We start from the raw sequence: 20,143 nt of genomic DNA on the forward strand, positions 1-20,143 counted from the left end.
AGGATGAAGATAAGAAAGTGCTGATAAACCTGGCTTACAAAACCAGAGTCCAATTATCATCAGCTCTTGTGTAAAGGAAATTACGAGCTTTTATCTAGGCAGTAACCTCAGACGCGCACATCCCCGGGCAATTTGACATCCTTCTTGGAACAGTTGCATCTCATCTGTCCGCAGTGCAAATGATACCCTACAAAAGGCGAAGCGAGCGTACTCTGGTCTCCCTTCTAGAGCTCAGAGGCGATGCAGGGAAACAGGCAGCTGGCACAGGACCAGAACTGAGGGAGGCTGAATCCCACAGCTCGCCTGGAGGAACTATTTCAAGCATGTTAAATTTTAACCACACATGGCAGCATCTCTGTGCTCCAGGGAGAGGTCATCGCAGAGAAGCACAAACTCCATCCCAAGTCGGTCCAAAATAAGAAACAATTTTTCAAAACATCCCAGCTCCCTGCAAGCTGAGAGTCTGGAACAGAGCTCTTCCTCTGCCTCAGGGCAAACAAATACACAGCTCTCTTCATCGCTGACCTTTAAATTGTCAGGAAACTAATACAAGCAATCTTCCCCGAGAAGCCACGGGGAAGGTGAAAGGAGAACATGGCATATGAATAAATGTAAATCCAGAGGGATGGGGGGGGGGGGGGGGGAAATCAACACTGTATGATGCTGTGCCTGATCAAGGTTCTAATTAGGAGAGGAAGCACAGAGTAGATGAGATTCCAGCTGTCATACCCTGTTGATGCTGCTCTGATGCACTCCGAGTTCTAACCTGGAGCTCGGCAGCCACCCTATAAAAAAGGTGTTTTGGGACTGTCTAAGAATCTCAGCAATATGATTTCTGAGAAATCAGTGGTCAGTACTGGCATACACCACAGAAAGCCATCCGAGATGCACAAACCCTTCTGTACCCTGGGTATGTAACCCAACTGCAGGACACACAGAAGACAATCTCCTGCCTGAATGAACTGTTTTCTGTGGCGGGACGCTCTGCATTGCTCCCTCACCTTCATCCCACCCATGAAGCTGGCCCCTGTGCAGCAACCTTCAGTGCAATTTTTTTATTCACTCCTCTTCATCTTTCCCCTCGGATGCTGCCAGCCCAGCTCACACATTAATGACTTGTCACAGAGGAGCTGTCAGCTTCTAACCCAGGGTGTAAGTATTTTTCTTCCTGCTATAAAGTCCCACTGCCAGCACTGACCTGCAGGAGAAAACGGAGAAGCCGCATCTTTCTTGGCCGCCCTGACGTGCTTCACGTTGCTCTGAAGCCACAACAGCACTAGAAGTGAGCGTGTGTGAGGGGCAGCTGGGAAGGGGACTCCTTTCATCTATCATCGTTTTCTCTTTGCACATCAGCTCCAAGATAATGTCAAGGTGAGTAATTAGCAAAATCCAAAAATAAAGAGAGCTCTCCCAGAGGAGCACGAGCTAACAAAGTGGCCAAGTCAGTGCTAAGCCACGTAAGGAAGGCGAAGCAGAGCACTACATGCTATGTCTTCACGTGATTTTCCCCAGTCACCTTATCACACAGTTGGCTCCACATCTGAGCGGTGGTTTTACACTTTCCATGAGCAGTCACGCATCAAGAGAAAGAACTGGTTGCTGTCTCAGTGCCAACACACAGCTCTGGCGTTAGAGGCACGGGACTAAGGGCTGCTTGTTCCCTGCCCCATGTCCTGAAAACCTGCTGCCTCCAAAGGGCCTCCCACATGAGCCACTCAAACCAGTTCCAGTAATACATTGGCTTGGTGACCATGCCCAGAGGTGACACGCCTTAAGCACAGCTCTCCAAATTTCCTATATCCCGCTTAATTTCACCCACATGGAGTTGTTACAGCACTGTAACCCCAAAGGGGACCACGAAGGTCAGACTCCTCCCAGTCCGTCCGCTCTCAAACGGAGACCCCTCGGCTGTCCCGCTTCTCCATCCTGACTTAGCAGAGGTGACAGACTTGCTCCCTACCAGCCTCCCAACGGGCAGCAATGCCCAAATCATTTCGAGCAGAGGTGCCTGCAAGAATCGGGGTCAGAGACGCTCCCGGTTGTGCAATGGCAGCTGGAGGTCAGCACCAGCTGCTGCCTCTCTCCTTAGGGGTGGAGAGAAGACAGATTAATCAATGAAACCGAATCCGATTCATCAGAAACTACAGCCATCTGTTAGATTATTAATAGACACAGAACTCATGTAAAGCACTGGCATTAATACTCCAGGAATATCTTTTTTCTGGAGGAAAAGTTTAGGTTAGCAGCAACTGCAGTGTTGTGGGGGGAGAAAGGGGTGCTGATGGTGGCATTTACATCAGTTTATTATTTTACTTCTGTGAAATCAAATTAGTGGATTTCTCCCCACCTTCCTCCAGTACAGCATCTCACCCTCAGAAGGCTAAAGTCTCATGTGCTTTTTGTTATATAATCCTCACCCCAGGCCTTCTTTAGATTCCCAAAATATTCACCTACTTGCCTGCTCATTTCTAAGGACTCTGCCTACTGAAGGGAGTGCAGGTTAAAGTGGGAAAGTGTCTCAATAACCTCCTGTCCTGGTTTCAGCTGGGATAGAGTTAACTGTCTTCCTAGTAGCTGGTACAGTGCTATGTTTTGAGTTCAGTATGCGAAGAATGTTGATAACACTGATGTTTTCAGTTGTTGCTCAGTAGTGTTTAGACTAAAATCAAGGATTTTTCAGCTTCTCATGCCCAGCCAGCGAGAAAGCTGGAGGGGCACAAGAAGTTGGCACCGGACACAGCCAGGGCACCTGACCCAAACTGGCCAACGGGGTATTCCATACCATGGGATGTCCCATCCAGTAGAGGAACGGGGAAGTGGGGGCGGGGAATCGCCGCTCGGGGACTGGCTGGGTGTCAGTCGGCGGGTGGTGAGCAATTGCACTGCGCATCATTTGTACATTCCAATCCTTTCATTATTGCTGTTGTCATTTTATTAGTGTTATCATTATCATTATTAGTTTCTTCTTTTCTGTTCTATTAAACCGTTCTTATCTCAACCCACGGGTTTTGCTTCTTTTCCCAATTTTCTCCCCCATCCCACTGGGGGGTGGGGGGGGAGTGAGTGAGTGAGCGGCTGCGTGGTGTTTAGTTGCTGGCTGGGGTTAAACCACAACACCTCCCAGCCCCGACTTCAACAAGGAACACATCACAGCCTTGTCAGGTGTGCAGAGCGAAAACCAGGAGTGGTTTTCACATAGAAGACCAGTAAAACACTTACAGAAATCCAACATCACTTAAACCAGCTCATTTTCACTTCTTGTACCAAGAGACTGAACAGGTGGGGGGCAGGGAGAAGAAACAACTTTCCAGATTATTTTAAACCACCTCCATTATTTTTGAGATATGCATTTAAACTGCATGCATATTTTGCTCTTCGTTTTTATAATCAAGTTATTTCTGTACTGTGCTCGATTCTCTTGTGAGAACAGGCAGCTAAAATAAACACTCCATATTTACTCACATCAAATAGTTTTTCCAAGAGGAACTGAAATGTAACTGACAAGTGGCCTATTTTTCCTTAACCTCCGGCTTCTTGTCCTTGAAACATCGTGACCAGAGGAACCAGCCTCCCTCGCTTGCACCACTACGATTTGCTCTCTCCGAAGCAGACACAGCAGATACACCAGAGATGAGGTGGCACAGCCAGCCATTCTACATGCATGCAATTTTTCTCACGCCTGACCAACTAGATATAGTGCAGCCAAAACAGATGTAACACGTTTCTTTTCTAATGCATGCGACAGGGAACACAAGCAAAGCAGGCACCCTGCTCCCTCTGTGCAGCCCTGGGACCGGGCTATGCTGCAGAATTCACCTCCCCAGCCCAGGAATGAAACTAGTCAAGGGTGCACAGCTGTCAAATGGGCCACCTACAGATGTCAGACAAACTATACCAAACAGACCGAGGGTAGGAAAGCAGTAGTTGTTCCTGGAGATGAGAATAAGCCAACCATGACGATAAAGGCAAGCGGGCAACAGACAGGCGCAGCAGCTCAAGACCTCAACCCGCTGTGTACAAAAAGCAAAGCTGGAGCCTGAAATAAGATCCAGGCTCCAACAAAATGGACTATTTCCAAGTATTTGAAAAGCTTCAAACAGCTGTGGGGAGGAAGAAAATTCTCACAGCCTGTGACAAGGCAGAGTGAGACGGACACGAAAACAAGGTCTCCGCTAAAACAGAAAAGGCATTGAGTCTTTGACAACGCCCGGAGGGCACGGGTGGTGCTGGCTAGGCACACACTCAGCAGGCTCCCGCTGCTAAACGATGTTTGAGGAAAATCCTCCTTCAAGATATTTGACAAGACTTGCCCACCCAGAAGACTCCCAAGAAACCAACACAGCTGTAAGTCATGTTTTGCAGGATCAGGAAAACACCGGACACGTCCCAGTGGACAACAGTGACAGCTTTGCTTCCTCCGGCGACTTGCCAGCAAACCCAACCTCCCCGCAGCACCACCTGGCAAATCTGAAGATGCTGATGTCCAGACAGAAGGCCGAGTATGAATCTAAAATTGCAAGGTAACGGATTTTGAAAACTATGAGGCTTCAGGGAAGGCATCCCTTCCTACTGTATACAACTACTGCAGGATCCTTATCTGTGAGTAAGGTCTATGGATGCTGCTGCAGTCAATGCCTCCACATACCACTGTGAATGTCACCCAGGATCCAGCATTACAGGATTAGGTTAGCAATTATTCAGAGTTATTCGAATTCATTTTCATGTGGGTCCTTGAGAAACTCCAGAGCATCTCTAAGATTTTTTGCAGGGTTGCGCAGAGCTCTTGAAAAGCCTCTGGTCTATTGTGTATTTTTCTTTTTTGCCTTAATCCAATATTAAGCTTTTCTCTAGGGAAAAATGTGCAGGCTTCTCGGCAGCATTAGCAGTAAGTCATTATTCTTTACAAATTGCAAGTCATGAATTTTAACAACTCAGATGAAAGTGTTCATAAGTATTTTCCCAATTTCTCAGATTAGAAATTTAATAGAGATTTAGCCATACAAGCCATAGCTTGTTATCAAGGAAAAAAAGCAAAAACATTTCCAGGCTCTGCTTTCCAAATAGTGCTGCTTTTCTATTGTGTAGTTAAAAGGAATGAACATTTTAAATACAATATTGTTCATTAGTTATAAGTTACAGGTATATTGTGCAAATTAACTACTTGATTAAATCATAAAATACCTCAACATGCATCACTGCAACAGATGGCAAGTGGGTAATGTTGAATTACACTTTGCCTTGAACATTGCGTAAAGAAAAAGAAGATCCATTTAATTTCTTGAAGCATTCATCAATTTCTTCTTAGTAAAAGAAGCTATTCCTAGGTTTGTAGCTTTTTTTTTTCTAAATCTCTTTGCTGTATTCTGCTTATGTTTTCTTTTGCAGTTCAAGGGAACTGCAATATAAGCAGAATCCTCAGTGTTTCCTAAAATATGTTGCATTGCCATTTGTTGTTAGACTACTGTAGTATTCCACTACAAAAAAAACCCAACCCCAAAGCTGACTCCTTTGGCTATATGGTTATTTATATTTATTGCAAATTGGGATAACTAAAAATTGCAGCTTTTATTTTAATATGTAACACCATAAATTGGAAAAGTATTGGGGATGACAATACTTGTATTTATGGGAACATATGTTAAAAAAGTTTTTAAAAAGCCTATAGCATCATTAAGAAAGGGGAAAAAAAAATCCTGTAATTTACGATGCCTGTCTTTCCAACAGCCTGGAGCAGCGGAACAGAGAGCTGCAGTCAGAGATTAAGGGTATGCATTCAAAACTGGGACAGCAGCGTAAGCGGTACAATCTTGTGGAGATGAAAATGCAAAATGCAGAGAGAGCAAAGGAAGATGCAGAGAGAAGAAATGAAATGCTCCAAAAAGAAATGGAAGAGTTTTTTGAAACCTTCGGGGAAATTAACAGATGGAAATAAACAGCTTGTTCAGTTTCAAATTGAGCTAAACTGTAGGAGAGAGAAAGGCCACATCCTGATTTCAGCACATACTCCCATTTCAGAGGTGAAATAAGAAACCCAACAGTAAAAACTAGGCTGTCAATTATAAAGTGAGCAGTTGCTACAAACACTTTGGGATCCCTGAACTCCAGGAGCTCTGCACCACCCTGCTATGCCAGGGATGCTTTCTCTTACCACTGGAAAAATCTTTCAGACACACTGCACTACCAACTCCCAAGCCAGCCTATGCAGTGTGCTGGGGAAGCACCCTGGTGTTTTTTGGCTAGCCTTGAGTCTTGTACTGATGCACTAAATGCTTAAGTGGCCAAGTGTTTTTAATGAAGGGATGCCATGCTTGCTGGAGTGCGTTTTACCAGCCACCCCAGAAGTCACACAGCTATTATTGCATGGTCTTTAGAGTGCTGAGCTCATACCTGCATCCCAAAGTCAGCTGTTTCAGGTAGAGACAAATACAGAGGAAAAAAAATGAGACAACACACTTGCACCTCCCTGTAGTTCCCATCAGCACTCTTACATAGCCCTGTGCCTGGGATCCAGAGCCGTTGTGCAGTTCCTGTCCTCTTACTGAAGGGATATGCATTCATGGAGAAGGAAGAGGTCTCTTCCAAAGCCATTTGCTCCTCTGGATTATAATTAGCCTCCGTACAGGACTCCCATATGAACACATTATTCTTAAGACAGTCACTGGTAGACTCCCTCACTCACATCTCATCAGAGCTACTTCTCTCCACATGAGAAATGTGTTAACTGTTTTGATACCAGCATTAATGACACATATACAGTTAAATATCAAGAAAATAATTGCTGTTCTTTTAACCCACTGCAGAAGAATTTTAACAATGGCATCTGTATACTTAAACCTGTACTGAATTTAAAATTATACTTTATGAGAAAAACATGTGTTTCATTATTTGCTCTTCAGCAAGACTAAATTTAAGAGTGCCCATCTACTTGATAACTCAGTATCTCACTAAAGCAGCTTACAATGTGTAAGCAGAAACTGCACAGATGTTTTTCTTCTTCCCTGGAGATGAGCGAGCAGCTTCTTTTAAGATCAAATACGGGTCAATCAAAAAACCCAGAGTCTTATCCCACAAGGCTCATGGAGTGAAGCAAACCTGCCCTATTGCATGCCCAGGGCAATGCTGCAGGCCCTTTTATTCATAAGTGCATGCTGGCCAACCCCTTCCATACATTGCCTGGTCTCCACAAGTGCATCATTGAACCGTAACTTGTTTCTTTGCCACCTTACCTTCACACCAAGTAATTGTGAACTGAGCAGTTTTTTTAATTTGAATTCTATGCACTTACATTCTTCTTTTTTCCACTTCTCCCCCCCCCCCCCCCCATCTTCTGAGACCTCATTACTATGAAAAAAACAACTTCTGAAGTCCCACTTTCCTCAAAAATTATTTGGGTCTTGTTTAATCAGTTCCCCTCCCTCCTTACCTTTCTAGAACTATCCTGCCAACTTCAAGAACTTGCAGGAGATATAAAGAAAAAGTATGGCGTAAGGCAAGGAATGTACTGCATGCACATCATCGTCCTGCTTCATTGGGTTTTTTTGTTCTCTATTTAATGAATTTGATCTTCCTCTGTAGCTGAAGAGGCAACCTGAAAAACATTCTATCATCAAATACAGGGGAGGTTTGGGATCTGCTGGGCACCCCTGCTTTATCCAGATACTCTGTTGCAATGCCCTGTAGAGAAGAGATAAAACTTCAAGTTCTCCACAAGAAATAGCAATGTTGCTGTAAAAATTATTTCAGACTGTCATAGGGGAAGCTTTTACAATGCCACAGTGTGGCTGAGAGCCCTAGCCATGTATCTAGAAAGGCAGCTATGTCAATCCTTCATCTAATATTAGAAAACCTCCATGAAAAGCAACTAGATAAAGTAGCAGTTAAGTTTTATTTCATCTTCCCCAGAGTTAGAGCAGACAGCTTTGCAAAGTGCCTGGAAACCTCATCACTCTCTTTGCAAGAATACTTACCTTTTCCTCAAAATAAGTACAATGGAACTATTTTTTCAAGCTAGCTGTACCTCTGTCTTGTTCAGTAAGAACAAAATGAAACACAACACTGTTTGGGTACAAGGTGAAGAGAAAATTCTTCCAAAGTCATTTTATGTATGTACATATATATACACACATGTATATAGCCAGTAGCTTATCTGAAACTTGCAAGTAAGTCTGACAATCTGATTATGATACTGTTTAAGCACATGGATGGAAATACAGATCTGTCAGTATTACCAGGCAAGCTTCTGCAATTTAAAAAAAAAAACAAAAACCAAAAAACCAAAATACACTTGGCAGTAAAACCAAGTGCTGTTAATGTGCCAAAATGTTCCAGCTGAGCAGGAGAAAGCAGCTCCAACCAATCTCTTAAAGCTGTTCTTCATTCATTTTTCATACCAACACTTACTTTTTTGGTTAACTGGAAGCTAAAGCAATAACTGAAACTTTATGTTTTAAGATAAAGAGCATACATCATTTCGGTTACATAAAACATTCTACTTCAACACAGAAAGAATCAAAAAAAAAAACCATTGCTACAGTAAATAAGACAAACTGCTCAAATCTCTTAAGTATACATATTTATTTGTAATTTTACAGTGGCTTTAGTACTGTTTTACGATAAGGTTTTTGGAGGAAAAAACCCCCAAAGCTTCAGAACAAGGCTTTAACTAGAACTTCAGAAATAATTATTGACAGTTTTCCTTATGAAATTCTAGTTTCCTTAAAGAAAATCAATCCAAAAAACAAGGAAGCATGACTACTGTCCATAAAAAAAAAAAAACAAACCAACAAAACAAAACAAACAAAACCCAGAAAACTTTCTAGTCATCCTGAAAACAAAGTCCAGCATCAGACAAAATAGCCACTGCATTGAAAGGAACATGTTCCTATTGCACAAGCATCAAAAATGAGATATGACAATCAAAGCCTAATTTCATAGGCAGAAGAGGCCACATGTATCTGTATAATTAGACTTCAAAGCACATCTTCCTTCTGAAATTATATACCATACTATAACTAATATTAAGGCCATAAAATCAGAACACTGTAACAAGTGATAGGGCTTGATGCTACTTTTTGTGACGTTTGGTAAACAGAAGGTGGGAAAGAGGGCCAAAACAAGACATACAAAGCATTCTGAAGGGAGTTAAAACCTAACGGCATTTCAAAAAACTAATTTTTGGAGGGGGGTTATTTTGAGTCATTAGATAAAACTGGATTTCATAACAAATCACTCAAGGAGCCTATTATACTCCTTAATAGCATGTGTTCTGGAGTACACTATAGAATATATTCTCTGGAATTAACATTTGAATTTGTACGAAAACAGTTAGTTATTTCTATTTGTTATTCCCTCTTTAAAATAGAAGAACATTTGTATAATCTTTATAAATTACCTTAATGACCTGGTAAGGCTTCACTGTACTGAGTTAACTGCACACAGGTTATCTGTGGTTTCTCTTAATTAGGTATCTTGATTACACTAAACTGCTAAAACCACCTGGGGAACCCAACATGTCATGTAATTTAAAGAAAGGGATAGTTATGTATTGCTATCTTTCCTAACTGTGTTCATTTTATTAGTGTATAAGACACCTGAAAGCAATAGCTCCAAAGAAGCTGTAACTACCATGAAAGTTTAAACATTTTAACTTCAGGAAAATCTGGGAATCTGATGCAGCTGAAAATGCACATTAGTAATTTTATAAAGTTTGGCTTGCCACCATTTAAGAAAATATAGGTATCAAAAACAGACAAATACACTGCTAACCATCTGTTACATTTTCTTTTAAAAAATTAGCACCAATTTAAGCATCTGAATTCATAGAAAAGCTAGTGACACACTTGGTTTCTCAAAAAAGTTTTTCCCCATTAGAAGACAATACAATAGCATATGCTCACGGGTATTAAATTAGCTTTGTTATCAGTAACAAAAATTACTACTGTTGCAGGTAGTGAACATAAAATGTTGTTCTTACCCTATTACTTTCTCTTCTGCTTTTGTTATCCTAAGAAACTATGGTGTGCTGAACTACAGACCTAGCCTGGGAAACAAATACATGTGTACTTGCTTAAGTACACCCTAGAAAGTATCAGGGTTTCGGACTAATATTTTAGAGCAGGGACACTGTCTTCCTGTGGTATTCATAGAGCATCTATTGCAGAGGAGTCCCAATAAGCAGATGTTCTGGCCTTGCCACAGCATATACAACTACCTTATGATGCATAGCCAAAACTTAATAAAAAGTTTTTTTTTCTTAAACAAGAATCCTAGTGCTCATAGCTAGCTGACCTTGCTATAGGAACAAACATCGCTGTATCTTTATATAATAGATGGCTAGGTAGTCACATTGCTATTCAAGTCACCCTACAGGCATTTGAGTACAAGATGTTTCTCAAATGATCTCTTACGTGTTAAATTTCAGCCCATTAAAAAAAAAATTCTAATTTGAAATCTCTGAAAACAGGTTTATATTTAAAGGAACAGGCTGATCAAATCTATCAGAATAGCAAAGATTGCAACCAAAATTTAAACATATTAAACATTTTATGTCATTCCTTTTTACACCATATACTGGTTGTATTTAGAAGAATCCTAAAGTGCTTCAAACCCAGCAATTAATAAAGTTGATTTCTTTTGTGCAAAACTGCAAGCACCTTTTCAAAAAATAAGCAGCAGCATCAAGGAATAAAAACTTAGTTAAATGTATTTTCTCTATTTTGTTTTGAATTCTTGGACCAAAATAATTTGCGATATTTTCAGTAACAAATTGCAGAACAATGCATTTTATTGGTTTAGGTTTATACTGGACTTGTTATACACATACTGTTTGAAATAGCGGACCCGGGTAAATTTATATCCACAAAGCAATACTGTGGGATTGAAATCCAACAACTAAAATTTTAGCTACAAAAATAAGTCATTTTATAGAACACAAACAGAAACAATGGTTATCTCTCCACTTTCCTCCAACACTAATATGAGAAAAGATGGTTTACTTAAAACATTAGTTTAGCTCCGGACTTTTTTAGCATGCAGAGCGGGCAAAAAATAAAACTGATTTGATAAGTTGTGTAATAAGTTTTTAGAACATCACTATCACTCCTTTAATAGACAACCTAAAATACATGTAAAATAATGAGCCAGAATACACTTTTTCTGTCATATTTCAACATGTTAAAAAAAATAATCAAAGACACTCTGGAAAAGCAAAGAAATCGCTAGATTCATCTATAGGAACTCAAGTCCAAATTCTGCATCTGGGTGCAGGTGTCCCTGGATCAAAACCAGTTTTGAGCAGGAATTATACAATACACAACCCAGGAAAGAATTTGGTTCCCAGTATATGGTATCACTAAGTTTAGCATCAAGCCCTGATAGAATCCATATGACATATGTAGAATATACAGACAAAGGCTGTTCAGCATTTACCCCCCACCACGCTTAAAGTACTTCCATTTCAAGTGTCACAATTCAAATGAAACACTCCACACAAACTGTATTGCTGCAAGACTGAACCCATACTCCAAAACAGCATTATGTTCAGTAAAGATTTGTCTGCACTTTAACATCTGAACTTCCAGCACACACCAAACCAGAGGACTGCACTTCTGCCAAAAGAAGGGTCATTCACTCAGTTCTTGGAGACACGGTGTGTAAGCTGTATTTTGAATGTCTAGATCCTACTTCACTCATAAAATTAAAATTATAAGCCAAATACAGTCAGATCTAAAAAGGAAACCAATTTAGTATTTAAGATCCTTCCTTCTGGAAAAAAAAAATTAAACATATGGAATCACTTTTTTTTTTTTTTTAATTAATTTTGAATAAACACATATGCTCTGTTAGGACTTAAAACAGACAAAGAAAACATCAAGAGCCCTCTGGTTCCTAACAGTTTTGAAACTTACCAACCAACTAGTTAATTTCTAGTTAAGGTTGAGTTTAATTTTCATTATTTTGACAAAGAAATGCAAACCCTTACCCAAAACATTACAAAACTTCAAAGGCTGTTTGCAAACACTAGTTTCCAGTCATTAGACTAGTTTATTTTGTATGATCCATGCAGACAAAGCCTTAATTTTGACATTCATTTCTTGTCTCTTTCAATAAAAAACCTAGACTTGTCATATCACAGTATTTCCCCAAAGCACACTTACAGGCTGCTTATCCAGACTTTCAAAAAACACCAAGCTTCTCTTTCTAAGGGTGGTTGGGTTCGTTTTTTTTTTTTTTTTTTGAGGAAAAATGATATGAGCACAGATGAAATGAACTGTTTGAAACATACTCCATTTCTGCAATGCCATTCAGCTACTCAGTGTTCATATATTTAACATAATGTTTCTAGTAAATGATCTGATTGATAGCCATAGATCCCTCTTTTTTTCAGGTGAGCAGTTAAGATTACAGATTGTATCTATGTTGACCACCACTTATTTTTAGTCATATTTCATAAATTGTTTATGTATACTGCAGTAGTGTTAACACTATACAAAGTCTCTCAAAGAAAAGTAACATTCATGTTTACAAAACTGAGCAGGTTTCTTAATATATATATGTATACACACACTCACATATTCTTAATCTTTAAATACATATAAATATTTATAAATGCAAAAGTGCAAAAAAATGGTCAATTGCATCGCTTTACATACATGATTTTAGTATTAGGAATAAAAGTGATTATATTGCACACAAAACTCTCTAAACTTTTAAACCCCTGTCAAGTTACATGTGCATTTTGTTTTCCATCAGTGATGAGGTTCTCACAGCATTGACGACCATTTCACAAACGTGGCACTGAACTTAATCTGCAGTCAGGAATACAACTATATGTATATAATCTGCATGCAGTGCATTTATATTCTGTATGTGCACACTGAAATAGCATGGGAACTTTAGCATGCATCTATTCTGCACGTGTTTTTCTGAATATAATCTGCCTATGTGCCTTCTTGAGATCGATGTTCATTCAGGTTATTAGCAATTTGGTTTTGAATTATACTGGAATCAAAATCCACAATATTCACAGGCATTTCATGCATGCTCCAAAGGCAGTAATATTTCTGTAAAATTTTGAAGCTTCAATGTATGCCATAGCAAGACAACATTAAAAAAAATAAGGTATGAGACAGCTTTTCCTACAAGACTTACAAATAAACACAGTTAAATTCAGGGGGTTTTTTGTTCCAAGAGTACATATTCAAGCTAACAGTATGTACTAGGAAAAGGTCAGATACTAGTTCAAATCATGGAGATAGGGCAGTTGTGCTAAAAAACATTAAAGACAATCTGAATCACAGAATAATTTAGGTTGGAAGAGACCTGGAGGTCATCTGGTCCAACTCCATGTTGCTCTGAGCAGCCCAAGACCAATAGGAAAAATTCAACTCTGCAAATACCCAAAACACATGGAAAAAACCCCCCATCTTTGTTGCGTTGTCTTCTAAAGCAGTAACTGTTAAAATGAACATAGCACAGTGCAACTTCCATTGAAAAAGATAAAAATATTGAAAAATTAATTCCAGTATATTACTTCCATAGTGAATCACTAATGTTCATTTTGAATAGGTGTCTTCAGTAATTTTAACTTACACAAATAACAAGGATTAAAAAAAATGCAAAAGAACAGCAACCTGTACTGTTCTGCTATATGGTTAACAGGTATTTTAAAATGTTTTTTCCAGTGACAAAAATGCACTAGAAGTATTTCACATATAACATCAGTATCCAAGGATAAACTAAGGTATCTGTAGGTTTAAAACCAAACAACAAGAAATAACCCAAGCCCCAATATCCTGCAATTCAATTTAACAGAATTTTAAAAATCCAAGATTCCAGGTAACAATTCTGAAGTTAAAATCATATTAACTATTTTGTTAATTTTTAATTTTTTTTAACCTTCTGGGACAGTAGAACCTTAATATTTTTTGCTACAGCAAATTAAACTATTAAGAAGGGGTATAATTTTCATATAAAAACAATGTTTGCACAAAGATAAATTGGTGCTTTTCAAATTGTAAGGTCAGAAACAACAGACAATTTTCTTTTACAAGAGATATATGTCAGTAATGCAGTGGCTGGCTGGGCCAGTATATAAGTTCTATTTATATATTCAAGTCAAGAGTATCTGGATCAACAGCTAAATATAGTGCCTTTAAGAAAGTGGTGTTTTACCTCATCTTGTACATCTCTATTACTCTTATAGTTATATAGTTTAATCTCACACGCATGCACACACAAGATCCTTTAGCAAAACTTCACACCTGTGCACTCCAAAGTGAATGTGCACAAATTCACAAGCATGTAGTATAAAGCAATTTAAGCCCTACTCTACTGCAAACGCATTTTCCATTCAACATATTGCGCAATGTAACAGGCAATGTTTGTATTACCTGATTCTGAAAACTGTATTGATAAGCCTGTATTGAAACAGCAAATAATCTCCTCCTCTTCTCTGACACCGTATTTAGAAAATATGTATTAAATATGTTTTCCTTCCCCAATACAAATGGATAGGTTTTCCTAAGGCGAGAATAGAGCTAAGCTCTGTTAACTAAATACTTAATTTACAAGTGACTCAAAACTACTGTATTTTTATTTCTTTAATTACTCGCTAGAAAAAATGGACCCATAAAAAAAAAAAGGAAAACCTTTATGCACCTCTTTTTGAGGCTGCAAGTCTCTCCAATTCACCTGTCCTTTTATCAGAGTTTGCAGTGAATGAAGAGCACAGATATAATTTCCTTTTCTGTTTTTTTTTGTTAAAGGACCAGTATCACAAGCTAGAAAACACAGAACATTTTAGCACTCTCTCCCCTTCTAAACAGGCATTGCTTCACAGATAAGTCACTCATCCTTCCTTAAGATTTAATTAAGCCACTGTACCTTCCATCCACATTTAAAAAAATGAAAAAAGTTAGAGACACATACTCATAGGTGAAATACAAAGCAATGGCTCTGTTCTTTAAACTTCACGTTTCTCTCTTCTACAAGAAGATACAGAATTGTTGGAAAGTGAAGACAGAAAGGGCTCAATAAAAAAAAAAAGTGCTATGTGGAAGAATAACTGCCCTTTAAACATAGTCCTGAGAGCGTTCAATGTGTGAGTTCACACTTACATACAACACTCCAGTCATTAAATAAAGCAAACTGCCAGAGTCAGACATTAAAACAAACTTCATAGAGACTATACATTCAAAAAACCTACTAACGAGCAATACTGTACTAAAATGTAAACAACCATTGTGTCACAGAAGCCTGCCAGTTGGGACTGAAGATTCATGAACCCACTTAAGAGGAGTTATTGGCCAGAAGTCTATTATAACTGCTCACCTGAAATAGGCTGAAACAAACAAAAGCCTATAATAGTGTCTAAATTTAAGGTTTTTTTTCTTTAGACATTGATTTGCTTTCATTCTACAACATTAAGCAGGCAATTTCATAACAACTGAGTAAAAAAAACAGGCATTACTTTAGCACAACATGCAGAACATGGAGTTTTTCTACTTGGTTCCATTAACTTACAAGCAATTCAGGCCCAATGGAAGCAAGAGTTCTTTTCCAAAGTCAAGTCTGCAATCCTGGCTGATCATCGACATCCTTCAAGGGGTCCTGTCAAGGCATCGAGGCTGCTGTCTGTATCTGAGGCCAATGTTTGCTCTGTTGACATGGATGAAATGTCATTGATAGATGATGACTGGGAAGGACTCGTGTTGCTATTCACTGCTGCATCTGTGCTAAGTAAACCAAACATAATAAAATCTGAGGCAAGACAATATTGCAGGTACAAATAACCACACTTCTAGGCTCTGAGCATCACTCTCCCCACAGAAATCCTTAGAAAATAAAGAAATTAATAAAACAGTAGAAAAGCAAGCACTAAGTTCCCTAGCACTCAAAACCTAATGTGAACATTAAGAGAAGAGATTTTTATTTTAATCCCTCTCGGGGGGGGGGGGGGGGGGGGGGGGAGCGCAATGTATGGTGTGAATAGTGACCTGAGTATCAAGAAATCTAATAGATACAGTTAATAAAAGACAGTACAATATTCCAAGGACTGAACCAAGAGAACAGCAGCAAACATCAAGGATTCAATCATGGGCATAAATACTTTGCACTATTAACTGCTTTAAATAAGCCCTAACGATGTTTAACCCTGCGTGAAAGGGACTCATTCATGTAAAGCCACAGGGTAAGCATTCAGCATAAAAAGGTATCTATGCAGCAGGTGATGTACCACGGTATCAATTATTTCATTTGATGACTGAGCCCTTTGGGGAGAAGGCAGCTCAGGCTGTTGGACACACAAGACTTCTTAAGTTTTTCTACAGCTTACTTCATAACAATGAAAAACTACTGCACATTGATCTCCAAAGGCAGATCAGAATCAAGAGTCTTGAACAACAGAACTTTTGCCTACCTGGATTATTAAGCAGGATTTCTTCATTTACCAGTGCAACAGATCAGCACTACGTAGCATAGTTACAGAACTACTGAAACAATGACTAACCTGAGGGCTGATCTTTTACCACACCATTCTTGCTCCTTTCTTCCCAATCCATTACTTCTTTGTATATTAATTCTTATGAGAGAAGGGTGGGAGGAATGAGAGATGAGACAGAAAAAACATTGTAAGATCACAGAGGATTTGTATACAATATACATATGTGTAAAGGTACAATGACATGGCTAAGGGTCAGTCTAGAACTACAACAGTATAGGTATTTATTTTCCTTTTTTTTCTTTTTTTTTTTTAAAAAGGCCTACGGCAATGATTAGAGAATTCTATCAATTTTCTTTATGCATCGCAGAAAGACACCAAGCATGTACCAAAATCAACATATTTTATAAATAGAATAGCTGTCCATTCAAAAATAACAGCCATCGCACCCCAAAAATTTATGTATACCTACTATGCACTAATATTAACTGTAAAAAGAAAAAAAAATATTTGGTTTTTAAAAACCATATGGATAAACCCTGTGGAAATTTTACTTTGATTAAAAAACCATACACAAATGTCTGTAAAGAGCAATCTCCATAGGTACATTGAGGAAAGTCTGGAAATTCTGAAGCAGGTTAAACAATTAATATATTGCATGAAAGCCCTCATTTATTAATCAAGGACAATTTAGGATAGAGGCACATGAACAACAACAAAAAAAATTAGAGCTGTAACTTTAAAGGAGCATCCATTATTCTGTTTGATATGTCTGTAGTATGGTTCATGCAAGATGGCTTACCTCAGCCCCTTCTAGAGCAAAAGGATTATTACTGCTGCAGAGCATCAGGTACACTTTAAGTTATACTTTCAAGTTAACTCACAGTAGTTTAGTCTTAATGTAATTAAGAGTAACAATATTTAAACAGATTAAGATGTCTAATTCTGAGCAACAACATTTACAAATGGATTCAATTAGATTTAACTGATCCATTTTGATTTTCCACCTTGCATTAATCCAAAATAATTTGAAGTGTACCTGTGCAGGCATGCCCTAAAGAAAATAATATATAAACCAGAATCAATACCTGAAATTTATAAAGCTATTTTACAAAAACAAGTGACTTCCAAAGTACTAAGAAAAAGATGTCTATCAACCTTGGTCCTCTGATAGTAGATGTGTAAAATCTGAACTGCCTCACCACTTAATGTTTTTGACTAGAACTATAAGGTGTAATTGATTTCCATACCACAATTCTGTTTCTTCTTTAAGTCAAGAGTTTAACCTATTTGGTCAATAAATAAGCAATCATGACAGAAAAAAAAAAACCACCAAAAACCTTTTCTGCTATTTAAGAACTCTAGAACAAATTAATTGTAACTATTGTCAAGAGATATGGCTTAAATAATGCACACTGCGAAGAGGCACGTGTTTCTCTTTTAGAGAATCTTCTATCATGAAAAAAACCAGAGATTACAAACACTTAACAACAACAAAATACTCAGGAAAAAAAATGAAAACTGCAGCATTTTGTTGAATAGACTTCAGAATGTTACATGTATGTATATGTACATACATACGTGTGTATATATAGATATTCACTCCAAATAGAACATTTTTCCATTATTGATTTCTTTTCCTATTGCCATAGGCAGTACTGCATGACTGGAATAGTGGGTTCCAGTCAGTTATACAATCCAGCACACATGTACTGCAAGCCACACATTAATAATACAAGTTATTACAATAAATGTCATTTTTCATGCTCACTTTTTACCTTTCCATTCTTCAATTGCATGTTCTCTTTCTTCCAGTTGTGCATCATAGATTTGAGGTGGAGGCTACAAAGAAAAGAAAGTCTGTAGTATATCTACTACATCAAGTTAACATAACCAATCGTAACTAAGAAAACCTAAAAATGACAACTTTTTTAGCATTTTGTTACCTTCATCTTTGGCAGTGTATTCCCTATACCTCAAAGACATATTCATTTTACAACTCCAGAATTTGCTTTTAAGTCCTGCCTCCCACTGAAATGCTGTTTAAAAGCATCAACTAAAATTAAACTCATTGTAAGGCTTTATGGGGCCTTAGAGAAAGTCCCGTTTTCAAAAAGCCCTCATTTATCACCACATAGGCAACTCTTCCTGTAAAGTAAAAGCAACCATCAACAACCACTTTCAAAATTACATCAACTCCACTCCAGCAGCTGCTCTTCAGGTGATTCTGCCCCTAATGTTAATCAGAAGGCTTTCTGTGTGACTTTTGCTACCTGAAGAATGAGTTCAAAGCATGCTCTTCACTAAAAGTATTCTTTAAAGTTATTAAACTGATGTCTTAAGATTTATTTTAAATGCAAACTTACAGCTTCTGCTTCAGCTGGATCATACCAGACAGTAATATAAGGATGACGTAAGGCTTCATCTACAGAAATTCTCTTGTCTGGATCTACTACAAGCATTTTTGATAATAAATCTCTAGCTTGGCTGGCTAGAAAGTAAAAATGAAAAGAACATACATGTAAAAGACCTGTAGAGTTTAGTGCCTGACACAGAAAACGAATACTGGGAACATAGGACATACACTGTAACAGATTTCACTGCGAAAACAGGCCCACAAATCCAAGCTGTCCTATACAGCTATTTTTTTTTTTTTGTAAATGAGGTCCCACCCCTTTAATGTAAATGTTATTTTGTTATTATCCAAAATAAACCCTGCAGCTGACACCAATCAACCTCAGTTTTGAATAGTTCTGCTGTTTACATGGGTCAGTTTATTTGGCACTAACTACTGAACATAAAACACACTAAACATTTTTAATAAGCTTTTAAAAATACATCTTGATACAGTAATGATGTAATTTCTGTAACATCAAATTAGTTTTTCTTTTAAAGGTGTTACTGCACGATAACTGGCTACCCATTGTCGCAGTGGCATTTCACTGACATTTCTTTTTTGTCTGAAAGATCACTGTAAAAATAAATAGGCTATAACAAGTTATTTTATGTAAAAAAATTATTTGACCATCTAGAGAATATAATAAGGTGGTGGTTTTTTTATTTTATGATTAATTATCTTAAGTCAACATATAGCCAAAACGAATTATATGCACACATCAACTAGAAAAAGATAATGGCAAATAACCTCCATAACAAGTATTACTTTCAGAGAACATTTAAACAAAAGATATTATTCAATGGATTAGAATTAAGAGAATTAAACAGAATACTGGGGACAGGGAAGTAGTTCTGTGTTTAATGACTACTACTAAGATTTCAGGACATGTCATAAATGAAAGAAACAGAAGGTATGCAGCCTCTAATGTTGACACCTATTGCAATAAACATTTTATATTAGTTTTTTTTAATTAAATGTATTGCCGACATTTTAAATTAACATCTTAAAAAAAAAAATCCCCTTACTTTTTAGCTTGTCACGATCAGATTCTGATGGAAATATCCAGTCTGGGAAGAGCTCCTCAAATTTAATACCAGGATATTTTGGCCTGTTTTCTACATAATTTCTCACTGTAGGCTGTAGTTTCTTCATGAAGTCTGCTGATGGTGTTCCTAATTGTTCAATAACTTTATTCCATTGATCAATATCTGCACCATATCTTTAGGAAAATCAGCTGAAGAATTTGAAGTCTGCACTATACAAAAATATCACTTACAGAAATCTGAAAAGTTAACGAAAACTTGAAC

The 20,143-nt window shown here is 38.0% G+C and overlaps 2 protein-coding genes across 9 annotated transcripts in view; one reads left to right on the forward strand and one right to left on the reverse strand.

Moving 5' to 3' along the window:
- The first annotated feature begins 3,558 nt into the window (after positions 1–3,558).
- On the forward strand, positions 3,559–6,851 carry LOC128154910 (rho GTPase-activating protein 24-like). The gene is made up of 2 exons (XM_052816151.1): positions 3,559–4,520; positions 5,725–6,851. The coding sequence occupies exons 1-2, from the start codon at positions 4,267–4,269 to the stop codon at positions 5,930–5,932; spliced, it is 462 nt and encodes a 153-aa protein (XP_052672111.1). The 5' UTR covers positions 3,559–4,266; the 3' UTR covers positions 5,933–6,851.
- Positions 6,852–8,559: 1,708 nt separating this feature from the next.
- Positions 8,560–20,143, reverse strand: part of MAPK9 (mitogen-activated protein kinase 9) — a 31,272-nt gene continuing 19,688 nt past the window's right edge. For 7 of the 8 annotated variants that reach the window (XM_052816143.1, XM_052816146.1, XM_052816142.1 and 4 more), the window contains 5 exons: positions 19,862–20,044; positions 18,805–18,929; positions 18,217–18,280; positions 16,508–16,579; positions 8,560–15,729 (listed from right to left, as the gene is read on the reverse strand). In XM_052816143.1, coding sequence (XP_052672103.1) covers positions 15,587–15,729; positions 16,508–16,579; positions 18,217–18,280; positions 18,805–18,929; positions 19,862–20,044 — 587 coding nt within the window. In that variant the 3' untranslated portion in view covers positions 8,560–15,586. Of the gene's footprint in view, positions 15,735–16,507; positions 16,580–18,216; positions 18,281–18,804; positions 18,930–19,861; positions 20,045–20,143 lie in introns of all 8 variants that reach the window. The other variant, XM_052816145.1, reaches the window with a different exon arrangement.

Source organism: Harpia harpyja, chromosome 20 (genome assembly GCF_026419915.1).
Source record: "Harpia harpyja isolate bHarHar1 chromosome 20, bHarHar1 primary haplotype, whole genome shotgun sequence".
NCBI lineage: Eukaryota > Metazoa > Chordata > Aves > Accipitriformes > Accipitridae > Harpia > Harpia harpyja.